This window comes from Acomys minous (assembly GCF_964271855.1).
Source record: "Acomys minous genome assembly, chromosome: 13".
Taxonomy (NCBI): domain Eukaryota; kingdom Metazoa; phylum Chordata; class Mammalia; order Rodentia; family Muridae; genus Acomys; species Acomys minous.
In genome coordinates this window covers 67848227-67868481 of record NC_140495.1, presented here as the reverse complement: position 1 = coordinate 67868481, position 20255 = coordinate 67848227, and the positions used below count along the sequence as shown (strand labels likewise).

The 20255-nt window shown below is 39.1% G+C and overlaps 1 protein-coding gene across 1 annotated transcript in view; it reads right to left on the bottom strand.

Annotated features, from left to right (window-relative positions):
• Positions 1-20255, bottom strand: part of TFAP2D (transcription factor AP-2 delta) — a gene marked incomplete at its 5' end in the record, with an annotated part of 57480 nt that overhangs the window by 11994 nt on the left and 25231 nt on the right. The window contains 2 exons of the mRNA XM_084753482.1: positions 10967-11080; positions 16724-16865. Of these exons, the coding sequence (XP_084609608.1) occupies positions 10967-11080; positions 16724-16865 (256 nt within the window). The remainder of the gene's footprint in view (positions 1-10966; positions 11081-16723; positions 16866-20255) is intronic.

The window sequence follows — 20255 nt, the reverse complement described above, 5'->3', positions numbered from 1 at the left end:
AAACACATAGAAAAAATTGCCTTGCCAGCTTATTTCATTTTGTGGATCTTACCCTGGAGATCCTGACTTAATTGCTTTAGGATGAGATCCAAAGGATCGGTATTTAAAAAACTATTCCCATACAGCTTAGATGCGGGCAGGGAACTGGGCATATCTCCCTGGGGCCAGAGTAGACTCTGATATATTTGCCTGGCTGTCTCCTGCACTTCCTCAACTGCAGCTGCAAAGCTTCAATTCCAGAGGACGTTGGTATAATGAGATACAAGAAGTTTCTGTGGCTGAGCTTTATAAACATGGCAACAGTTTACCTCCAGAATGGTTCAGGGAGCCAACGATTGGTTATTGTACATTGCAACCATTCAGTACGACACAGCAGTCAAACGTCCTTCAGCCAAATCATTCAGCCAGGAAACTCTTTCAAGGGCCTTCCTTATGAGACCGGCAGTCTAAAATCTCAGTTTGGAGGCATGAGGCTATAACATCCCTGGTCGGACAAGTTTGGAGATGAATGTCTTTCTGTCGGTATAAGGCCACACTTCGGTGATCATCTCAGCCTCTTTGAGATCCCAGAGGGACGTGGTTTTTGTGATCCAAGTTTATTTTAATCTAATTTATTAATAAAGTTGACTAAGAATTAAAAAAAAAAACATTGTGTGCATAATGAGAGATGGAAGTCAGTCCAGTCTCATCATGTTCTGAAGGTGATAACACTTTGACATCTGCATGAACTTTATGTTTGGGAAAAGTGTGCTGGAGGCTAAAAAAAATTAGTAATTTCCTGCAATTTATCAGCCTAGAGGGCATCATATTTTCATTCTGGAGAAGAGGTTAGATAGCTTTAAACTGAATATTACTGAACTTCCAACTCTTAAAAACAACCACATTGATGCATATTGCATGGTGCATGCTGGACAGTGTTTGTGGAGGCCATAGGGAGACTTCCAGTGTCCCCCTATATCCTTTTTTGTCTTATTCCTTTAAGACAGGGCCTCTCACAGAACTAGAAGGCCTTCATTTCAGTTAAGCTGTCTGGCCAGTGAGTTTCCAGGATGCATCTGTTTCCACACCACAGGACTGTGATCACAGGCGCATGTACCATGCCTTCCCAGCTTTTTATGTGGGTGCTGGGGATTTGAACACAGATCCTCATGCTTGCACAGCAAGAACTCTTACTCACCGAGCCATTTCCTTGCCCCTCTAGAGATTCTTTAGCAAATATGTCACCTGGTCCAGACTTTTTTGCTTGATCAAAATTCAGTCTCTTGAATTTTCTGTAGCCATGAACTTTCTTCTAAAACCAGGTTTTAACAAGAATACTGCTATGTCAGGTAGCAAAGCTCCCCACCTGATATCTAACTGTTACTAATACCTGATAAGATTCTACCTCTTCCACTGTCTATAATGTGATGCTTGATCACCATAGCCTGTCTTCAGCAAGAATGCTGTTAGGTAGGCTTAGCTGGAGTCCCCTGACCCTGATGTTCCCCAGTAGTAACCTTGTCTCCTCTGTTGCTCTGGCAATAAATTACCACTGGTCTGTGCCATGTTTATGCAAAGACCCCACTAACTGCTGCAGAGACATCTTGGCTCTGGTTCTGCCACACTTTACCTGTAAGATCTGGCCAGTGTTTGGTTAAGTGCCATACAGCTTTTACAGAACCATAAATACTGACAATAAATGTACTCTCTTAATTTCCTACTTAACTCTAAGGAAATGTAAATCATTTAACGTAGATTAATTAAAGAAGGACATCAGGACTGCCCGTATATGTAAATAAACTAAAGCCACTGCCTGGTTTATGTTTAAATTTACATTTGTGTTAGTAAACCCTTTACAAGGGATGCTTCTTTCAGTTATAACACAAGTGCAGACTTCAGTCCTTACAGGCTTCTTTCTTTTTGCATTTGGATGGGACCCTTGTTTTAGGAGTTTAAAGTTAAATGGCAACCTTATACATAAGTTGACTAGGCAAACAGGACTCTTTCTTTACGTTTCAGACTGATGATTCCTGGTACTCTTTCAAAAGTATTGCAGAGACAAGAAGAACATTTCCTCCCACATGATTAATTAAATAATTATATGTGTGCACAAATGCTTAAGTGCACATGCCACAGCACCCGTGTGGAAGTCAGGAGACAGTTTTGTGAAGTCAGTCTCTCCTTCCAGCATGTAGACTCTGGGGATGGGACTCAGCTCTTCAGGCTCGGTGACACATCCTTTTCCCCACTGAGGCCCCTCGAAGGCCCAAGAACTCTTTAATGAACGCTTGAGAATTTTGTCTCTTATGTGCTAAGGTTAACTGTAGACCTATGATGTTTTGGTTTTAGATTAAAGATTTAATCCAAATCTTAATTTCTCTTACTAAAAAAAAAATGTGTTAGCAAGTTGAGAGAAACAAACTGTTTTGTTATTGATTATCTTCCCAGCCATCATCCTATCACAAGATAGTAAGAAAACAAACAAAACAACAATAGTGAACTGCATACTAATGGCTCTTAGGATGAGAGTAAATACGCTCACACTAGGTGTGGAACTGTTCTCTGGCTATGAAGACATGGACAGGATGTCTAGGGTACCCTAGTGCAGTTGCCTGGAATGCCTGCCGCATGCAGAACACCAAATGAGAGCGAGGATAGGAAGCTGAGGACATGAGAGTCGGCTGCCTTTAGAAACTGGAAATGCTGGAGAGTGGGGACTGACTTTCACACGAACTCAGGTGCACCATATTTGACCACTTCCCCTTGATGGGGAGAACTGGTGGCCCTCAGAGGAAGGATAGCAGGCTACCAAGAAGAGACTTGATACTCTATGAGCATATACAGGGGGAGGAGGTCTCCCACATTCACAGTCATAGGGGAAGGGAGTAGGGGGTTAGCAGGACAGAGGGAGGAATGGGAGGATATAAGGGATGGGATAACAATTAAGATGTAATATGAATGAATTAATAAAGATATTAAAAATAGAATAAATGTAGGGATAAGTGTTATGGCTAGGGTAGTTTTAGGGTTCAAGTTAAAGTTAGACCAAGTATGATAGTGTGTTAGGATAGGCTAGGGTTTTGAATAGGTTAGTTCTGGTTTGGAGTCAAGCTTAGATTTTAAGCTAGGGTTAAGGTTGTGTTACCATTAGTGTTAAATTAAGGTCCAAGTTAGGAAGAGGTGCATTGTTAGGATTAGGGTTTATGTTAAATTTAGGGTTATCAGTAAGAGCGGCCAAGATTAAGAAAACAATTGACCACAAGTGCTGGTGAGAACGCAGTAGATGTATCATAGGACACATCTACCATTCCATGTCATACATAAAGTAACTCCGTATATGCTTCCTTATGCATGTTTACAGGTGCTCTATTTACATTATTTAGGGATTAGAAGTGACCAAGCTGTTTATCAACTGATGAATGGATAATGAAAATATGGTACATATATGTTATGGGATATTATTCAGCATAAAGAGACATAAAATCATGATTTTATATAAAACTAGACTTGAATGGAATTAGAAACTATAAACCCACAAAGACAAATGTAATGTGTTCTCTGTTATTTGTAGATTCTAGCTCAAAATCTTCATATGTAAATAACCTGGAATCACCACAGAAATCAGGAAAGTAGAAAGAAACTGTGTTTGAGGATCTAGACATGAGTATAGTAGGACACAAGTTCTATGAAGGTAGAAATCAGAAAACTGTGTGGCGCTTTAACTGAGGAAGGATAAAGGGGAAATACATAAGAATAACAAGGGAGAAGGGATAAACAACACTAAGGATTTTTGAAAAAGTAATACAGAAACACTTTGCTTACTTGAAATACATATATATGTGTGTGTACAAATAAAAAAAGAAAGAAAGAAAGAAACTGGAAACACGACGAAATGGACTGCATGAAGCCCTCGAGGAGACAGAGGTTAGAGAGAGAATCCTATCAATGTGAGGAAGACATTCCTAACAGGCTTGTTAGAGATAGAAGCGCTGCCTGTCATTAAGAGGTTTCGAGCCTGCAAGAGGTGACCGCTTGACGGTGATGCTAGGGAAGACATATGAATATTGAAGAACAGTCAGAGATGTAGGGAAGGGGGCCTCCCAACACTGGGAACCAACCCGAAAATGGCAGTCATCAGCAAGTGTGCTTATATATTTCCTAGTTCCGAAGAGAAACAGGAGTGGTACAACAGTCCATTTCTAAAGACTGGAGACGTTGGTTGACTTATACGGGAGAATTAAGCAGGTCTATCACTTCCGTTCTCCAGCCTGTGGCCCTGGAGGGAAGCCGGGCAAGAAATATCTAAGACCCAAGAGAAATTTGATCATAATAACATTACTCTGGGTTAGAGACAACACATAGAAAGATGCAAGCCTGTTTTTGTTTGCCTCAGGTAATTATCAATATTGTGTGTGTTCTTTGTCTTTCTATGTTTTTGTTTTGATTGATTTTCTTTTTTGAGGCAGTGTCTTGTTACATAGCCCTGGCTCACCTGGTACTCACTATATAGCCTAGACTGGCCTTGAACACACGGCCACACTTCTGCTTCAGCCTCTCAAGAGCTGGCATCATAGGCTAGAGCCATCGCATCAAGCTTTACATGTATTATTAATTTACAAGCTCCTAAAGAATGTGTTGACCTTTCATCTTTACATTATTATCCATTGGCACAGTGAGACAAAAGAGAAAGCTAACATTTCAGTCTTCCGAAGTTTGTGCTGAACAAGAATCATCCTCGTTTTTTTTTTTTTCTGACAGGTTGTCCTCTCTGAGTTGAGCATTAATGGTATTCTACCTTCTCATTTTTATGGACACATGTGCTCGTGTGACCTCATACTCAAGGGGATTATGAGAATACGAGACACAGAGAGTGGACATATTGTTACAGTATCTTTGAGTCTCCAAGAAGGAATTGTTAAGAGTTCAGGAAACTACGGCTGTGGTACTGACTTGAGTTGTCTGCCCTCTCTTCGAAGCCTTATACCATCTTGCACTAATTGACATCACCAGGTCTGGAAATAGTGAATTCATGGGAGCAGTCTGCAGATTTCAATCAAATCTCTCCCTCCCTCTGCCAGTGTTGTGGTGTCTGCTGTGTTCTCTGTGACAATCCTCACTGCGGATGGTACTCAGAAAGTGATAAATGATGAATAAACCTGTCTCCTGTCATTTTCGTAGAAACAAGCATCTCCCCAGGCTGTGGCTCCGAAGAGCGGTCACTGCTATCGTCACAGCTTTCCCGAGCACAGTGAGATGTCCTCTGCAGTAAAAACTAGAGATAGTTATCTATCTGTACTTTACAGGGCCGGATCACTCTCCATCTTTATCTAGACACATTCAGTTGGCTGAAAGTAAGTTACGACTTTCAAGGTACCGAGTCCATAATCCTATGAAGTCTAATGTCAAGTGCTCACCCGTGTGAAGACTTTGGTTAAACAAAAGAGTAACACAGATGGATGCTACTAACTAGAGAATCCTCCATGCCTATCCAATCACGTTCTTCCCTCCTTTCTGAGACAGTAGTCAGCAAAAATCGGAAAGACTCTGCCTCTGCCAATTGCCTGCATGAACTGCAATGCAGTCTAGAGATTTTTTTTCTTTCTCTTGTGCCTGTTTCCATCTCAATTACTTGCCACGGTCAGCAAAAAGCAACAAAAGAGACACGCTCTTGTCTAATGAATTTTTACCCAGATTATTAGCAAAATCATATACGAAGAACCTTTTCAATATTTTACTGTCCAGAACACAACTTCACACAATCTTTTACTGCCTCTCCTGAAAAATGAATTTGTGGGCCAGAAACATGGTTTGGCAGGTAAAGCTCTTTCTGCTAAGCCTGATTTCCATCCTGAGGAGCTAAATGGTAGAAGGAGAGAAACGATTGCAGCAAGCTGTCCTCTGACCTCCATACATGTGACTGCATGCACATATACACGTGTACGTGCATAATAAATAAAATATAACATAAAGATTTAAAAAATGCATCAGAATCATATTTCATCCAATGGATGAAAAAGGTGTTGAAATCCTAGGAACATCTTATAACTATGTTTCTCAAACCTAGCTATCAGAATTTGAAAATAATATAAATCCCAGAGTCCCATTTTTTTTTTTTACACATTGACTCTAATCTTTGAGGTTTTAAAAAGAGCTTCAATGGTAATTTTGCTATGAGGGTACATTTAATGACCACAACTTATACACTATATAGTCTGTTCAAAGTTGGTCAATGAGTCAACACTTGCTAACCTCTTTTTAAAATATGGTATTGTTGCCTCTGAAAATACATGCAAAGTGAAACAGTGCATAAATTTAAATCCTACTGAAGCTGCCTCAGGAGCCTTCAATCTGGGTTGTAGCTGCAAATGACAGCTGTGTTAAGATGATATAATTTTGACATGGGAAAGAACGAAGCTGCATACTTTAAATTATTTATAGAAATTAGTACAGAATGGATGAAGATCTAAATATAAGATCTAAAACTGTAAACCTCTCAGAAGAAAACATAGGAGGAAACTTCAAGACATTGGATTTAGCAAGTATTCTCTGATGTAACGCAGAGAGCACAGACCATCATTGTAACAATCTGCAAATTAATCTACACCAAATTTTAAATATTTTGCTTCAAAGACACACATTCAACAGAAAGAAAAGATGACCTTTGGACTATAAGAATTTGAAAACTTTGTGTCTAATATTTAATATAAAGGGTTAATATAAAAATAAACAGTGAAGTACTATCGCTTAGCGGAGACTCAATAACCCAATGAGAAATTTGAGACTATTGAAAACATGTCCATGATAAACAGATAACAGTCTTTAAAAATGTTCAAAATCATTGGTCATTAGGAATTTGTAAATTAAATGTACAGTGAAAGGTGGTAGTTACTATTATTTTTTTTAAGTCAACAGGAATTGTGGGAGAGGATGTGGAGAAATGAAAATCTTCATGCAAGGCAATGAATACAGTAGTTGTGTGATTTACACTTATGTTGAAATATTCTGTGGACTTAAAGGGAAGGGAAGTGTGACATATGTGGCAACACTGACGTGCCTGCAGTAAAGCAGTCTTTAAAAACATCTATTGTATAGTTTGCAATCAAAGCCATAGAATTAGAATATAGAGCAGTGTGTTCCAAGGGCCAGGGAGCCAGGGAAGGTGGAGCTGCCAAGTGGATATAATGTAAGTATCCATTTTGCAAAATGCGAATTCTAGATGCTTGTTTAAACAACAGTGTAAATATGTTTAACTCAAGCTGGAGTCTACTGAAAAAGGAGAAGGTGGCCCGTTTTATATTTTTAGTGCAATTTAGGAAAGATAGAGTTTAGAAATTTTTCTAAAAAATGAATTTTAACCCCAGTGACTTGCAAAGTCCTAAGAAAGTAGAAGGCTTTGTACAGATAAATGATCTGTAATGTGAAAAGAAACCACAAAAATATAGTAAATGTTTAAAATGCAAAATAAACAAGAAATCATAATTTAAATATTCAAAATCCTTAAGTATAAATGATAAAATTTAGAGATAATTATAAAATCACTATTAACTTACTATATCTATTAGCCAGTCTTAAAACTGTTATTGTACATTCATTGCAATTAAGTATGGAGTTTGGAACATTTAAACATATAGTTTTATGTTTCAAATTGTGAGTGAGAATCTATAGCCATATATCTTGAGAGTATTGAATCTCAGGCATATTCTTTTGGTTTTTTTGGTTTTTTTTCCCTGAGAGTAGTAGCAATCAGTTACACTCTTTAGTTCTATCGAGACAGGGTTTCTCTGTGTAATCTTGATTGTCCTGGAGCTATGGAGGGGAGGCTGGCCTGTCTCTTTCTCTGGAGACCTGGCATTAGAGGTGTGTTCCACCACAGACTGGTTATGCAGCTCTATAGTTCGCTGATGAACACCATCTCATTACCATATTCTATGGAGGGAGGTAAAAAAAAAAAAAGGCAAAGTCTATAGGAGAGCTGCTCACTTCTTATTTTAAAAATCAAAGTTTTCTCTAAAGAAGTTTCTGGGCTCACGGGCAAAGAGTATTTGCTTGCTGTAGAAGGATGAGGATCGAAGTTTGACTCCCAGCACTCACATAAAATAATAGATGTGTCTGGGATGGTGTCTCTCCCACGCAGCACTGTGAGGATTGCTTTGGCTTGATAGGCAGACATCTAGCCCCAAAGGAGCAGGCTGAAGGTTCAGTGAGAGACCCAATCTCAAGGGAATGAGGTAGGATGTGACAAAGTAAGAGTCTAGACATCCCTCTCTGGGGAGCCCTCATGCACACTTGCGTATATTAGACATACAGCCCCTACCGCCAAATCTTGTGGCCTTACGTTTGTAGCCTGCAAAGGTATCAACAAATTAGCAAGCAAGTCTTCCTGCGATGAATGTGCAATCTTTCTGCATATTGGTTACTCACAGAAGCGGATATTCAGCTTAAAGCTCATTGGTATGGGCCAGAAGAAAGAGGTCACTGTCAGATGAAGACATCAGCGTGCCTAATTGGAAATAAACTCCTCCTCTTTATGGTGTAGGGTCCTGATTCTCGGTGTCTTCAAAGTAAAATCCTTGCAAATTTGTAACTTTACAAACTTTGTTAGGTCCCAGTTTGGGTTTAATTAAAAACCTACTAACTTCTGAATCTACCATCTGTACAAGTCCCAAGTCCTTTTAATGTATACATAAACAAAATGATGGAGAAAATCTGGTATCATTCATGCCCTTTAAACTTGCATCACTGGTAGAGACAAGCAGACACCACTTACTAAGTGTTAAACTTATATCCTTGTCATGTTTCAGCTCATTACTACACATAGTACAGAGGTTCTATAGAACCCAAGCAAAGGCTTGAACGTTACCCTACACAACCCACCTCACATATAAAGGGACCTGGGTTTGAAAATGTCTCCCTTTATTCCAAAATCTTGTGCTCTGAAATATCTAGGCATTTTTTTTCTTCTAGTTTTATTGCACATGCCCCTAATACTTCCATTGAGAAACAGGTAAATTTGGAGATATGTATACTACGGCTGGTACACTTTTGAAATATAAATTTTAAGTAGAACCTGAAATGATTATGTTTATTGAATCTTGAGTAGACTTGTGACATATTAAGATACAATATAGTGTTTGAAATGCTCTGTTTTCTCAGACAAAATTATTTAAGCATTTACTATGTAGCTAATAGTGTATCAGCCTTATAATCTTGTTTTTGAACTTTTTTGTCTTGTTCTGTCCTTTTTATTTATTATTATTATTATTATTATTATTATTATTATTACTGATTGTATTGTAATGATAGAAAAAGAAAGGGTATGGATTGGGAAGATCCAAGGGAAGTAGCAGGACGGACACCATAATTAAAATGCATTGTAAAGAAAAAAATCTATTTTCAAATTTTTAATAAAGGTAAAAGAAATTTTAAAATATTTCAAGATTCATAGGTTGACTGCACTGGACTTTTCATTTTAAATCTAATAAATTGTTCTCAATCTTAATAAAAACTCTTAAGCTGGTATTGAGAACATTTTTAATTCTAATGAGTTTTACTTTTTGTTTGTTCACTTTTGAGACAGTGGCTCTGTATACAGCCCATAAGCTGTCCTTGAATACCTTCAATACTCTCTGCCTCAGCCTCCCAAGTACTAGGATTACATGTGTGCCCACCACTATAGCTTGTGAATTAATTTCTCATTAATGTTGCTTATAATTTTAATCAAATGATAACTAAAAGAAGATGAAGTATTTTGTAATTTCTGTTATAGAAATATTGTATGGCATTATAATTCTAGAGTTTTGACATAGGAAAGCATCTAAGCAGGGAGAATTTTTTTCCTCTTACTACATCTAGAGAGTAAATCAACCTGAAAAATATTCTATTTACTTCCAAAATACCTCAGAAATTGAAACTTAAAATATGCTTTTAATAATGCACTTCAGGGTTCTGTGTTTAAGAACCATTCACTTTTTTCCTATCTTTTCTTCTCTCTCTCTCTCTCTCTCTCTCTCTCTCTCTCTCTCTCCAGGGTTTCTATGCATAATTCTAGCTGTCCTGGAACTCACTTATAGACGAGGCTGGCCTCAGACACAGAGACCTGCCTGCCTCTGCCTCCCGAGTACTGGAACTAAAGGCATGCACTACCACTACCAGGCTCCAACCATACTTGTTAAGTGTATAGAAATTATTAAAATATTCCTAAACATTCAGTAGATGATATTTAGTCAACTCCAGCCAGATCTGCTCATTTAACAATTTACCCTGCCAACATAAGTAACTGTTAAAAAGATTTCAGAATCCTGGTCCAAAACTTCTTAGAACTCCTTGACCTAATAATATTACTCTCAGGAAGTCATAGTTTCTTGATAAATAAATAAATATATAAAATATTCTGATCTAAAATGCTTCAGTCACTAATTTTTAACTTGGTAGTCTTTAAATTGCAGGCTGTTATTGCTGTCATCTGAATATATCTCCCTCTCCTCATATTCAAATATTGAAACTAATCTGCAATGCAATATACTAAGAACCAACTCAGGAGATGATAGATCATGGAAGACTGGATTCAAACGCTTATGAAGAGTCTCTTGAAAGGATGTTGGCCCTTTTCATCACACAGTACAGAGTTAAAGAGGGTGAGGATGGGGGAGAGAGAGATAGAGGAGAGAGAGAGAGAGAGAGAGAGAGAGAGAGAGAGAGAGAGAGAGAGAGAGAGAGAGAGAGAGAGAGAAAGCCCTCACCAGACACCGAATCTGCCAACAGCTCCCTCTCAGACTTCCGAGCCCCAGAATCTAAGCTGTATATTATTATCTGCTCTGCATTATCTAGTTTTAAGTATCTTGTAGTAGCATCCCCAACAGAGTAGAACAGTCACCATCTTAGCACACAAGTATATATCTAACTGGAACTAGGATAGCAGTAAGGAAGCCTGGAAGGCTGGGTGTGGCTTAGCCACTTAGAATCTGAGCAGACCAAAGAGCTGTCTTACCTGAAATGTGTTAAGTGCCTCTGGATGTCAAGGTCTAGAATGGGGGTGGGTCTGGAGGATCCCAGTGGCGATCTATCTTGGCTCAGGAGGTCTTGGAATTCCTTACAGATTTGTCTACAAACAAAAGGCACAAGATTGACATTGAACTCTTGAAATGGACTTTTAGTCTCATGTGATCTTCTCTAGCAAAGTCTGTCCCCCCTTTAAAGGAGACCAATAGGACAGCAGGATCAGACAGAGGTCTCAAGTTCCATCTGCAGTGACTTTGCTCCTGAGGACCAGAAGATCACCATAAAACACTCCCAGAGCACAGCGGCTCCCAGACAGAGATGCAACCCGTGCTCATTTTAAAAGTGAATCTTTACATGTTCGACTCAGGATAAAAGAAAATTCATATGAGAGAAATGTAAGTAGTAATCGTCCTGAAAAAGATTACAAACCTGTTGTGATTGTTTTTAGTACATCACATCGATAAACAGCTTTAACTAATGTTATAGGGTTACATCATCCACAGCCATAATTTAAGTCAGCTTTGAAGAAAAGTATCTCCCAATATTGCAATATAATTTCTTTTTTGACTACTTTCGTGCCTCAGTGTTTGAAGTAGATGATCACTTACTTCAAAATTAGCCCACCAGTCTTATAAAAATTGGTATGCTCTTGCCTATGTAAGCCAGTACTTTGCATGCCCTTCTCTGCCAATTTTCTTGTCTTTTATGGCTACATATTCTAGCTTTTGTTTAATCAAACACATTGTATCATGTGTATTATGACTAATAGTTAAACCCTTGCAATCCGTAAATCCAAATGGCATAATTGTAAAGAAAGTAGTATTTTAAATTCTCTCTCTCTCTCTCTCTCTCTCTCTGTGTGTGTGTGTGTGTGTGTGTGTGTGTGTGTGTGTGTGTGCGCGCATGCGCGCGTGCATGCATGTGATTTTGTCCTGCATACCCCAGGCCAGGTGGCCCACTAGCTCCTGGGATCATCCTGTGTGTGCCTCCCATCTCACTATAGGAGCAATGGGATTAAAGGCCCAAACCTGGCTTATAGGTGACTTCTGGGAATTCAAATTCAGCTCTTTATGTTTACAGTGCAAGTACTGTTTATCCACTGAGCCATTTTTCCCAGAATAGAAAACATGTTTTTAGAATATCTGTAATACAAAAATGATACATAATACCACGAATGAACACAGCAGCTACATTATGAAGTAAATAAGCATGAACATATTTCTTAAAAGAATTCTTCATATATGGAAAGAATACTTGATACTCGAAGGATGGTAAAATTTTTTTGTACATTTGGCTGCTTTCACGGTCAGTCATTGTAAAATACAGTGGTGTGGCTTTGCTTCTCATTATGAGCAAGTACAGACCGGTCAAATTGAACACCAGGGCAATAACAGTTCTGCTTCAAAACATTTGTGCCTCTGACAATTATTTAGAAAAAAAACCCTGAAAAGTGAGTTGGCTGGGTGGCTCAGCAGGTAACACTGAGCCTGAGATGTCGGTTTCCTTTCCTGGATCCGCATGGAAGAAGATGAGAATCAATTCCCGGCAGGGTGTCTTCTGCCCTCTACTTGCATGTCCTGGTGTACATGTGCATGCGCGCACGCATGCGCACACACACACACACACACACACACACACACACACACACACATTCTTGCTCAACTATGCTCATTGAGGCTTTATCCATAATAGCCAGAAACTTTAAACAACATAGTTGTTCCTGAACTAAAGAATGGATGAAGAAAATGCGGTATTTTTACACAATGGACCATTACTCAGCTGTTAAAACAAACAAACAAACAAACAAAAACCAAACAGCATCATGAACTTTTCAGGCAAACGGATAGAATTAGAAAAAAAAATCATCCTGAGTGAGGTAACCCAGACCCAGAATGAGAACCATGGTATGTATTCACTTATAAGTAGATATTAGCCATTAAGTAAATGATAGTCAAGCTACAATCCACAGACCCAAAGAGGTTTTGTTTGTTTATTTGTTTGTTTTTCATTTTGGTTTTTCAAGACAGGGGTTCTCTGTGTAACAGGCCTGGCTGTCCTAGACTCAGAGCAGCCTGGCCACCAACTCACAGAGATCCATCCTCCTGCCTCTGCCTCTCAGGTACTGGGAAGTGCTGGGATTAAACACATGCCTGCCTCCCCATAGAGCTTAAGTAAGGAGAGGAGAGTTTTAGGGAGGAAGAATGTACCTCCCTGAAAAGGAGAAAGAAAATAGATTGTGTGTGTAGGTGGCCTGAGGTGGGTAGGGATATGTACAGAAGGGCAAAGGGTGGTGTTAATGGTGGTGGTGATGCAGTGAGAGTACAGGAATTCAGGGACCTTGTGGAGGCGGGGCAATGTGGAAATCTAGTGCAGTGGAAACTTCCTGGACTCTATAAAGGTGACTCTAGTGTGGACTCCCAGTAATGAAGGATACAAAGTCTAAACTGGCCCTCTTTTGTAGCTAGGCAAGGCCTCCAGTGGTTGACCAGTGTTGCATTAGATCAAGTTATTGGCTGAGGGAATCCTGTGTAGGTCCCCAAACAACACAGGTTAATGCCAGAATAGAGGGTGGTTGCCTGCAAATTGACAACAGGGCCCCATTGCTGAGGACAACATCCAAACAGCTCATTGAATACAGTGAGGTAGAGCAGGTACCTTCATCCCTATGTTATAGTCTCTTTGGCTCTGGAAGGTACTCTGCAGGCAAAGGAAAGAGAAACCTGAACGCCAACCCAGCCATGAAACCTTTGACCTACCATCTGTCCTGCCTACAAGACGTGCTGGGGCAATGATGGTGCAGAACTTGTGAGAGTGGCCAACCAATGTCTGGTTTAAGTGTGAGGCTCATATCATGAATGGGAGCCCATGCCTAGCATGGCATGGATTGCCAGGAACCGGATTATGGATAGCCCAGAGACCTAGGTTAGATATCCAGTCCAGTCTGCATCAGAGATGCTTCCTCTTGCAGCACAGTGGAGAGAGTGCAGAGCCCCACCACCAGACATTATTTGGAGAGAAAGAGAGTCTGAATTGAATCCCTCCCCTTGGAGCTCAGGGAACACCATGGAAGAAGGGGAGAAATGATTGTAGGAGTCCAAGGTAAAGAAGGACACAGGAGAACAAGACTCCATGAATCAGCTAAACACGGCTGTCGTGGCCTCACAAACATTGACACAAGCACTGGGCCTGCATGAGTCTGCGTCAGGTCCTCTGAGAACGTTATGGCTGCTTGCTTGGTGTTTTTGTAGACTCCTAACAGTGGGAGTGGGTGTGTCTTTGACTGTGTGTGTGTGAGTGTGTATGTGTGTGTGTGTGTGTGTGTGTGTGTGTGTATGACTGACTCTTTTGTCTGCTCTTGGGACTCTTCTCCTCCTATTGGATTGTCTTATCCAGCCTTGTGTTGCATCCTGTTTTGTCATATTTGGTTGTTGTTTCTTGGAGGCCTGCTCCTTTAGAAGGAAATGGAGGGATCTAGAAGAGAGGAGAGGTGGAAGCAGCTGTAGAAATTGTGGTCAGATGTATCGTCTGAGCAAAGAATCTATTTTCAAAAAAAAAAAAAGATAATAAAAATTTAAAGTGACAGAGGATTCTAAAGTATGTTGACTTCTGACGGAGTTTCTGTGGTGATTTCTTGTTGCTTGATGGTTAGATTTTATGGAATTTGGCGAGATGTCACATGTGACCTTTTCCTATGGACACTGAGACTCAAATTCTTTGTTAAGAAGAATCCCTCCATTTCCTTCTAAAGGAGCAACACAAGGCTGGATAAGACAATCCAATAGGAGGAGAAGAGTCCCAAGAGCAGACAAAAGAGTCAGTCATACACACACACACACACACACATACACACTCACACACACACACACACACACACACACACACACACACACACAGTCAAAGACACACCCACTCCCACTGTTAGGAGTCTACAAAAACACCAAGCTAGCAGCCATAACGTTCTCAGAGGACCTGACGCAGACTCATGCATTCCTTCTTATGGAACTCTTCTGTCTGAAGGGAAACTGGATAGCTTTCAGGGTAACTAGTTGAGTTCTCATAGTTGGATGCAACCTCACTTGTATATTTGTGGTGCCCCATCTGCAGGATTCCATGTTACGCAAGAGCGATACGTTGATACATCTGTTTTAGACTTCTAACTAAAATATATATATATTTTATATATATATATATATATAGCCTTATGTCCCAGATTTTTGGACAAATGATACGAATTCTGGTGCAGTAGTACATCATTACTGTCTTTTTTTCCACAACGACAAAACTGATTTCAAATTAAGTCCTAAATTTTTTTTCTCCGAATAAAATACATTTTAAGCAACTAAACACTGATCATTATTTGGATCATTGAACAAATTAATTTACAGTTTTACAGACTCACCTCATTCTTATCCAAACAACACTGCAAGTTATGGTCTAATTGGAAAAGCAAAGCTCGGCAAGCTTGAACTCTCACTAGGCAATTCAGCACAGGCCATCGCGCTCTAGCTTTCAATTGGATTTTATAATCTTATGGAGTAATTCGCTGACACAGGAGAGTTTATGTGGTTTAATGCAGACAATGCTGCAGGAATCAGTGGTAACTGCCACCCCCTCCACAGGATAGTTAGAGAATTGTTATTCTGACAACTTTTCATTCTTATTTAAATTTTTGTTTCTGAAGCTGAGATATGAAAGACTCTTTTGTCTCCAAACAAAATGTCACATTAGAAGTTATGTAACAGAGACGATCAGTGACTCACCACATTCTAACTTTATCACTTACGTCATTGTCCTTAAGGAGGTAAAAAGTTTTAGCGGATTTCTGGATTTAAAGTTTAGTGGTTCTACCGACGATTGCTATTACAGTAAAAACATTTAATTAAGATTACTAGCTGTTCTGACTTACCTTAACATGGATCGAACGTCAAGCATATTTATTTCTAACTCACTGAAGAGGCTTTTTGTGTGTGTGTGTGTGTTTTATCAACCAAATAAACAAGTGTCATGTCAGATTCAAAATGTATCTAGCTTCTTTCTTATTACCTAAACAATTTTCCTAATTATACCAAAGTATTTGGTTAATTACCAAACACTGGAAACAAAGAGGGTTTAGAAGAGTAACTGCACATAACTTTTTTTTTTCTGTAACACTATGTGTTACAAAATAAGCTTAAATACAGTGAAATCTATTGTTCATCAAAGTAGGAAAGAATCATACAGAACAATTCGACTATGCAAATCATTTGGAAATGTCACTGAAATAATTTTCTATTTTATATATATTTAACACTTTTATTATATTTTAGTTTTCTCTTTTTCTCTCTGTCTCTATCCCCCTCTCTCTCTCTTTATATATGTGTGTGTGCATGCATGTGTGCGTGTGTGTGTGTGTGTGTGTGTGTGTGTGTGCTATAACACACAAGTGGAAGCTGGATAGTAACTTGCAGACCTTGGGATTGAAATCAGGTTGGTGGGCCTTGGTGCTAAGTGCCTTTATTTATTAGTGAGCCCTCTAGTTGGCCTAAATTTCTGCATATTCTAGTAAGAATTTTCTAAATAGCCCATTTCTAATCATGTAAACTTTGATGTCTTGGTGCAGATGCTAGAGTCCTGGGTGAATCTATTTACAGCCTGGAATGTGAACCCCCTTGTTTTTAAAGAGCTCATGCTCTCTAGACTGTTTGTCATGCAAAGAAAACAGGAAAACTGGCATGAAGGTCCATAGAGGCTTCTCCACAGTACTTACTTGGTTGCTAAGATCATCTTTTTTCGTGCTGTCTGTTCTTTCTGTTCCATATGTTGTCTGGCAAGGTGTTCTCCTACTGCCTTGGCGGGAAACTCTGTTTCACATGTGTAGCCAAAATCCCGAGCCAGGTGCAAAGCCTCACCTGTTGGCAGAAAACACAGGACTGTCTTCTCAGTATCCTACCTTACAGGGGAAATGCTGTGAGTTTTCTCCAGCTCTCACACATGGCTGTGGTCAGATAAATCATTTTGTTTCTATTCAGTTTAAACAACACATGGGAAAAAGTTGAGGGGAATGTCATCTGTGAGGAATGCTGATGAAAGCAGAGAAACAGAGAACTTTCTAGGCAAAGCTTTGGAAAACTGAGAAGAAAAGGATCAAGCCCATGAATCAGGAGTTTTGATTTGCTTTTCTTTAAAGGTCTCATGCCATTACAGAAGAATGACTTCCAAGATTCTACTCATAAGTTACCAATGGAAAAACTCCTTGGCAATATATGTATATATATATTCATATAATATAATATTAATATATTGTATAAATTTATTAATATACCATATATTCATATATACACAAAACAATATATATTTGTTGTTGCTTAGCACAATGTCTATAATATATAAATAAGCCATTCTGATGACTTTTCCACGAGACTAATCAAAATACCCAGCAATGGACTCAAAAGATGTTGAAAGCTATCATTTTAAAAATGAAATAGTTACATCAATTTTACACTGCAGTGTTAAATAATTTATTATGTGACTATAATACTATCACTATCAGGCCTTCTAGAAGGTTCCAATATACTGTAGTGCTTTGAACAATGTAGAACACAACAAAATCATAAACAACTTCTGTTTGTCCACAAAATCTTGAGGGCAGGTAAAAGTTTAATAAGTGGGATAAAATGTCTTACTAAGACAGTAATATTTATTGAAGAAAATCAGTCTGGAATGTAACAGTAAAATTTTAAAAATTAGTTAAAAATAATCTTACCTGAAAGGTAAGCTTCATTTAAAAATCTAACTTTAATAGTAAGAATACAGGTTAGTGGGAAGCACTTCTTGCCTACCATGTAGAAGGCATGAGGTTTAATCCCCAGAAACATGCATGTTCATGTGAGCAAGTGCATGCACACACACACAAATACAAAATATATAAATATATGTGCGAATATATACATTAAACTTTACCACATATGTACTAAGTGTCAACTTTGTTCAGGGCAACTTTTTTCATTCTTTGTTTTATTTTTATTATGTGCATAGATATATCTGTGTGAGAGTTTTGGACTTTGTAGAACTGGAGTTATAGACAATTGTGAGCTTCCAGGTGCTGGGAATTGAACCTGGATCCTCTGGAAGAGCAGCCAGTGCTTTTAAGCACTGAGCCATCTCTCCAGCCTGTGTTCAAGGCACTCGTAAGCAGGTGTAACAGAGAAGACAAAGTAGAGCTCAGAATACTGGTGTCTCTGGGCTGGTGTGTAGCTTAGTTATTATCTAGCATGTGTGTGCCCCTGGGTTTGCCAGTGAGCGCAACAAAAAAATCAGGAAGCTACAGAGCAAGTTAGAGGCCGGATGGGCTTACATGAGACCCTGTCTAAAGACCTGGGGTAGGGAGAGTGGCAAAATGACTCTGTGGATAAAATTCTTGTCACATAAACCTGAACACTGATTTCAATCCCTGAATCCAACATAAAGGTAGAAGGAGGAACAGATTTTACAAGATTGTCCTCAGAGTTCTATGTAGCATGTATTCACATGCACGCACGTGCACACGTGCACACACACACACATTGAGACAATCATGGGAACACTAGAAGTCATAATAACAAGAAGAAATTAAATGCTACAATAGCAGTTTATAATTTCGTTGCATCTTTATAAGCACTGTATACAATACCTACTCATGCGTATTGGTGTTATAGAGATGAGGTGTGTACTACAAATATCACATGATTGTCATTGCATTTTACAGAAGCTAAGAGAAGGTGGGAGTCATAGGATGGGGGGCACCCAATAGTTACATAGTTAGTCAAACTTTTTCATGAAGAAGTGAAAGAAAAGATGACAATATCATGTGACCTTTGTTTAAAAACAGGCCAAAGTAACACCGTAAGAAGTTAAGGACTTAAACTTGCCGTGTGCTCACAGAACAGCAGGCTAGTTGATGGATGAACACCGGGAGTGGAAAAAAAGGGGAGGGGGCAGATTACGAAGAGAGACACTCACATATAAAGAGATGTACACAAGCATCATAGTGATGATCAATAAAATATCCTTAGTGAAATTCCGTTTATTATAAAACACACCTTTTAGTTTGGGGAAACTAACAAAGTTAAGAGCTATAAAAATCAACAAGGAAGTTTAGGGGTGCAGAAAGCTGAGAAACTAATATCCAGGAAGTAGTCTATCAGCCCCCTACAAAGTACTCTAAACTTTTCTTACAAGTAAAAATTCTAGTCAATTTTTTTCCCTTGGACACATTTTTAAAACTCTAACAGAAAAATGGAATGAATTTTACAATAAAAAAAACCCGCATATGTTGGTGTTGAAGAGATGGCTCAGAAGTAAAGAGCACTGCCTGTTCTTCCAGAGGTCCTGAGTTCAATTCCCAACAACCACATGGTGGCTCACAACCATCTGTAATGATATCCTGTGCCCTCTTCTGGTGTGCAGGTGTACATGTAGGCAGAACACTGTAAACATAATAAATAAATATATCTTTAAAAAACCCATATGTCCGTTCTTCACCCTCTAAGTGTACACAATCACATATGTATTCATTATAAGACACCTCTATCTATCCTATGTTCAGCGTAAATTATAAATTTCATGTATCTCTCAAAAGTATCAGTCTGTAGATCACTAAGTGGGGTTCTATATTTAGTCTCCTCAAACTCCCCCAAAGTATGCTAAATAAGAGAAACAAGTAGGGACACTTTAACCATGATTCGTTGGTGTGATGTGTATGTATGTTGGGTGTGAGAGAGGGAAAGGAAGAGAGAGACTGTTATCAAGTCAGGCTTGTGCACACGCTAAGCAAGCATTCGTATGACTGAGCTACACCTTTACCCTTAGTTGTAGGCTTTATGTTTCCTGGCTGGGTTTGAGCAGGTTGAGCACTGGGGGTAGTGTGCTGCTCCCACAGAGAACGCACGTTTGTGTCCCAGCATCCATATAGGATGGTTCACAACTGTCCCGTAATTCCAGCTCTGGGAAATCTCACACCTGCTTCCAGTTTCCTCAAACATTAGTACCCATGTGCATCTTTGCATACGGACACACACAATTAAGGCTAAGATAAATCTTCTAATAAAAATATTTTAAAGGCCAGGCCTGGTAGCACATGCCTTTAATTGCAGCACTTGGCAGGAAGAGACAGGTGGATCTCTTTAAGTTTGAGGCCAGCCTGGTCTACAAAGAGAGTGCGAGGACAGCCAGGGCTACTCAGGGAAATCCTGTCTCATAAAAACAAACAAACAAAGAACAAAAAGATTTTTGGGGGGAGAGGAGTTGCTTTTGTCAGTTTC